General features: G+C 45.8%; 1 protein-coding gene across 1 annotated transcript in view; it reads right to left on the bottom strand.

Annotated features, from left to right (window-relative positions):
- Window positions 1-744: 744 nt before the first annotated feature.
- The window catches only part of LOC124606783 (metabotropic glutamate receptor 4-like), a gene marked incomplete at its 3' end in the record, with an annotated part of 1,427,722 nt that continues 1,422,466 nt past the window's right edge, over window positions 745-6,000 (bottom strand). The window contains exon 15 of the mRNA XM_047138846.1: window positions 745-935. Coding sequence (XP_046994802.1) covers window positions 745-935 — 191 coding nt within the window. The remainder of the gene's footprint in view (window positions 936-6,000) is intronic.

The following is a 6,000-nucleotide window of genomic DNA, read 5'->3' as shown; positions in this document are numbered from 1 at the left end:
GACACTATTTAGCATCCATGTGAGAGAATTTACTAATTCCTAGGAAATGAAACTAAGTTCTGTACTGTAGAAGTGTCGAGAGTTACTCTAAAGGCTAATTTCAATAAGTCGTTAGACAATGGTGACCAACACGGTTTACTTCGAATGCATTCGCTCAGGAGTAAAACAGATATGTTTATGACAGACTATGTACATGAAGGGTATGCTTGGCATAAGGGACAGGACAAAAGTCAGCTCCAATTTGAACACCTTTTCCGACACTGTTACAGGACTACGTTTTTCATTTCATAATACTGAACAAACTGTAATTACGACTATTCTTCTTCATTTCATATAGTGTTTCGTTACACTGAACAGTTCGTTGGGTTGACAATGAGAACCCGGATCACACATACAGAAGAAATCGATAGCAAAAACTTTACCTAGTCCACAGGAAGAAAAAAGGGGAATGGAAGAATCTCAGTTACTGTCTCGGCACCTTTGGAATCTTTCACGTAATCGCTTGACGCCGTGGCAGGGGCGTTCAGTCTCCAGCAACAGTGCTGAACGCCGAGAGCTGAGCCTCAGCAACCGGCGCAGCGCAGGCTGTGTCTCTCACACGAGGACGGGTGAGCGCCGCCTGCGGCTTGAGTGCCGGTGGGCCCTGCTGCGCTTCCGCTATAACTGCACGTCCACCTGCTGCGGCTGCTGCAGCTGCTGCTGCTGCTGCTGCGCCTGCAGCTGCGGCTGGCCGCCTGCCACGGGGCCGTTGCTGCTGCCGTGCTCCGCGGCCACCGCCTGGGTCTGCACCTGCTGCTCCTGCTGCTGGGGCTGCGTCTGCGGCTCAGCGGGTGGCGGCTCTGTCTGAGTCGAGCGGTTCACCAGCAGCAGCACGCAGCCGTGCACCACTGGTCGGCGCTGGTGAACCACGTCTTCACGCAGTTCCAGCTCCATACCTGAAACAAAAAGTAGCATCTCTTGTGGTTACGTTTATACGCCCCTAGAGGACAGAATTGAAACTCTTAAGATAAATTCTATAGCAGAAAGGTAACGACTGGTGTGAATATTACCGACCCCTCCGTTTAATAATTCATCGTTGCGAAATACTAACATACACACTGTAAGCTACCGCTTCTGTTTTGCTCTTTTCTGCTGATGGGTAAGCCTTGTGATGTTACAAAATAAAAGTGATGTTGTTATTCGATGGAAAGTTGGAAATTGAGATTTAGCTTGCTGTTTTATCAATCACAATTGGCGTAAGAATCATGGATTGACCATTGTCATAAAATATTGCATTATGAGATGTGATTAGTTTTTACTTGCAGTTTCGCGTGGCTTGAGGCAGTCACAACTAGCGTGCTGTTGAATAAGAAATTGCGTTATCGTCTTTCTAATTACTTCATGATCGTAGATACGATCATACCCGGTTGTGAAGTTATTGTTATGACAAAACAATTTCCTAAGGGACCAGAAAGTTCTTAAGGGCGCAAAAACAACTGTAACATCACACAAAAGGAAATTCAATATTAAAGCTGATGCAAGAAGACGATAAAACAGTTTTCTTTTTATCAATGTAACACGCACATTGGACTGCTGATCTTGGCGTCTGTAATATTAGCAAAATGCATAATTAAAATGAAAATAATACTGAGGAGATAATAGGAATGAGCACTGCTAAATGATTCAGTATTCCCAGAACAAATATTTATTATAAACTAAAACATTTCGTACCTTAAGCTTAGTACTACATTGACGGTAGATTTTTATGTCCGTATCATGTCCACTGAGCGCTCTTTTATATAGCCATTGTCTTCTTTGAGTCGCTCGTGCGTCGTCACGGTAAGTTATAACAGTTCTTTACACTTCACTCAAACTTAAACATAACACGTTTTTATACATTTAGTAAAAAATTAGATCAGACTGCCACAGATCTGCGTCCGTCTTACTTGAGAAAAACAGTACAAGTCTTTTTAGCGCTCAAGGCTTCATTTGTTCTCCAGCGAACAAAATAGTGAAGGATCGCATATCTATCCGTATTTTTCTGTTTGCCGCCCAAAGACGACGAATTACATTATTTAGAAAATTCCACCGTCGCCATGCGACGCCTCATTATACATTAATCATTATTTACAAACAAGTATCTGCCTTCTGGCTGAAAGTATTAACTACTCGTATTTGCTGTTTTAATGTAGTCAAAAATAGCGAATATCACAGCCTGCGAGCCGAACGTATAAGTGAAAAATTGAGCACAACTGATTTTATAACGCTAATTTGTCGCCCTGACACTTATACGCTCTCCAGAAGGGTAAGCTTATCCTTTGCTCTATATGTGACGTTAACTAGTCGTATGCAAATCTGGTTGGTTTCTAACCATATCCTCAGTATATGCTAGAATGTTCAGATGTGCTGACCTACAAACACTGCCTCCACCAGGTGGTTGCAAACATGAAATACACAAATAAGGAGATAATGACAAAGGAAAGTACCAGCTATGAAATGATACACTCAGCAGTGTTAAATTCTTTACTCTTCTGCAATTTACTCTATTCAAGATTACACAGTACGAGCAACATTATAGTTCTGGCTATTCACATTTGGTAATCGCCTGTCTGGCACTGTCCTGTGATATATTCGCGGTCGTTAATTCAAGCGCAGAATACTGACATCAGCTATGGCAATTGCAATTATATTTAGAACTTCACTCGCGACAAGCAATGTGAAGCCTCAGCATAGAACGAAAAAGACACGTGATCAGCAATTTACTTTACTTCCCTAACCGCCATTGCGAATGTACGACCACTACAGTGATCTAACGCTTATCGCTGCAAAGGTTCTCGCCTCAGCGAGATAACATAAATTCTACCTCACCAAAAGCTTCCGTAGGCACCTCCACGGCTGCTGTGGATCACCAGACGATCCTCAGGCTCTCGCTAGAAGTACTCTGTCCCAGTAAGGAGGTCACACACCTCGCCAGGACCAACCTCTCTCCTCGACGCCCCAGGAACAAGTGTTTCTCAGTCGCTACGCTTTTTCGTAGCTCCTGTTCTTTTTTCTCCCCCCTTTAATATGCGTGGCCAATCATGTTGCTGGAAGGTGTTCGTTTCTGAGCGCCGACCAATCTCAATTTTGCAACCGACCGAAGCTTCTAGAAGCTTCCAGACTGTTCCAGAAGCTTCCGCTCCGGCCGTTGGGAAAAACCACCTACACGCCGCCACGCGTTTTGTGAGCGAGCCCCTGTGTCTTCTCCTTGTCCTCGGCCACGTGGCTCCCGCTAAGCCGCGGTCCACCCGCCTGAGGTTTCCAGGAGCTTACAGGCGCTGTTGTCTTCAGCTCTCAGGTCTGCCTGCCTCACTTGTGTCTTTCCCGTTCTCCTGACAGCCTCCCGTCTCTGTCCTCCTCAATATCGCCCAACGTGCAGATATTCTGCCATAAATTAAGATCCCTAGCCGATGTCAGTATCGTTAATGGTTTTCTGTCTCGATGTTTATACTATTAAAGGGTCTTCTTTCCGGAGTGGTAGTTGTAATGTGGCTCAAAATGATGACACCTTACAACACTTAAAAGAAAATAAAATAAAATAAAGAGCTTCACAAATTGTTGGTCCACCTCTGGACAACGTGCAAGCTGTTTTTCGGCTTGGCATTGACTGATAGTATTGTTGGATGTGCTCCTGACAGACATCGTGTGAAATTCTGTCCAATTGGGGCTTTAGATCGTCGAAATCCCGAGCTGGTTGGAGGGTCCTGCCCATAATGTCCCAAACGTTCTCAACTGCGGAGAGCTCTGGCAACCTTGCTAGGGAAGGTAGGGTTTGGCAAGCATAAAGACAAGCAGTAGGAACTCTCGCCGTATGTGAGTGCGCATTTTCTAGATGAAATGTAAACCCAGCTTGGCTTGCCATGAAGGGCAACAAAACAGGGGGACGAAAATCGTCGAAGTACTGCTGTACTGTAAGGGTGCAGCGGACGGTACGAAATGAAAGGCACCTTAGACAACCACTCTTGGATGTCGTGCCGTATGGTTGGCGACAGTCAGATCGCTATTCAACTGCTGTCTGGCGCGTCTTCAGATACGTCTTCAGCTGGAAACTCGTTGACTGGAGTAGAATTGTCTTCACTGACGAGCCCGCATGGAACTGAGCCCTAACCGAGTGAGGTGGTGCAGTGGTTAGCACACTGTACTCGCATTCGGGAGGACGACGGTTCAATCCCGCGTCCGGCCATCCTGATTTAGGTTTTCCGTGATTTCCCTAAATCGCTCCAGGCAAAGGCTGGATGGTTCCTTTGAAAGGGCTCGGCCGACTTCCTTTCCCATTCTTCCCTACTCTGATGACACCGATGACCTCGCTGTTTGGTCTCTTCCCCCAAACAACCCAACCAACCGAGCCCCAAACACCAGCGAAGACGCGTTGGTGACGCCACAGGCAGTGGTGGGATACAAACCTGTCTATCGCCTGCCGTATGGCTTGACAACTAGAAGTGATTGTCTGGGTTGTCATACGCGGCACCCTTATAGCACAGCGATATGTCATTGATATTCTACGATCCGTTTTGTAACACTTCATCCCAAGATATCCTGAGCTTACATTTCAGCAAGATAATGCCCGCCCGCACACTGCGAGGGCATCTACTGCTTCTCTTCGTGCTTGCCAGACCCTCCCTTGGCCAGCAAGGTCGCCGGATCTCTTTCCAAATGAGAACATTTCGAACATCATTGCCAGGTCCATCCAACCAGCTTGGGATTTTGACGACCTGATCCACCATTTGGTCGGAATTTGGCACGATATCCTCAGGACGACATCCGTCGACTCTGTCAATCAAAGCCAAGCCTATAACTGCTTGCATATGGGCCAGAAGTGGGACAACGCTCAATTTGTGAAGGTCTTTCTCTTGACGAAGATACCATTTTTTCTGGAACTGCAATCATTTGTTTGTGCATAAATGTACATCACATGTACGAATTTCCGTCTCATTCAGATAATTCCTCTGTGGTGCGTCGTCCTTTTTTTATTTATTTTTCATCTTTGAGTGTGTTATTTCCAGAAGAGTGGAAAGACTGACTGTGGCCGACCTCGCCCGCATCTCGTGGTCGTGCGGTAGCGTTCTCGCTTCCCACGCCCGGGTTCCCGGGTTCGATTCCCGGCGGGGTCAGGGATTTTCTCTGCCTCGTGATGGCTGGGTGTTGTGTGCTGTCCTTAGGTTAGTTAGGTTTAAGTAGTTCTAAGTTCTAGGGGACTGATGACCATAGATGTTAAGTCCCATAGTGCTCAGAGCCATTTGAACCATTTGTGGCCGACCTCAGACAAGATCTGACTGGGTTGGGGAGTAATATATGAACACTACAGTTACTATTGACCCTATGCTTTATGTTAGAAAATAGACTGAAAAAAGGCAGTACTATATTTATAGCAGTTGTAGATTCGGAGAAAGCTTTTGACGTTGCTGAGTGGGATACGCTCATGCAAATTATGAGGAAACAGGGATAAAATGGCAGAGGGAAATAAAAACGAGACTGGAATTATAAGAGTTGAAGGACATGAAAGGAGTGACCCGTGGTTGCAGCCTATCCCTCATGCAGGGGCGACGACTCTCTTTGTTGGACCAGAACCTGTCCTATCTTGTCACAAAGGCGATGGTAAAATCTAAACCAAGTAGCTGGATCAGGAGGCAGCACACAGAACGTTGTACTAAAACCCAAAAACAGAAATGTGACAAGCTCATGACTCCGAAACTCCTGTAATACCGAGATTGGCCAGGAATCAGAATAGACTCATGGTAAGTTTCTTGGCTGCCCATAGGTATTTCAAGAAACATCTGCACACAACGGGAGTAGAGAAACAAGCCCTTAAGTACAGCCTGTGCGGTATGAGGAATAAAATCGCACAACACTTCATCTTCCAGAGCGAAGCACTCAGCGCCAGAAGATACAATATTTCTGGGTAACTGATTCCTGAAGAAATTGTGATTAGTAGTGATTTAGTGAAGGGTCTCCCGCTACCCTTTAAAGGTCATAGTTGGCTTA

This window comes from Schistocerca americana, chromosome 3 (genome assembly GCF_021461395.2).
Source record: "Schistocerca americana isolate TAMUIC-IGC-003095 chromosome 3, iqSchAmer2.1, whole genome shotgun sequence".
Classification (NCBI taxonomy): Eukaryota; Metazoa; Arthropoda; class Insecta; order Orthoptera; family Acrididae; genus Schistocerca; species Schistocerca americana.
This window is presented reverse-complemented; position numbering and strand designations above follow the sequence as displayed.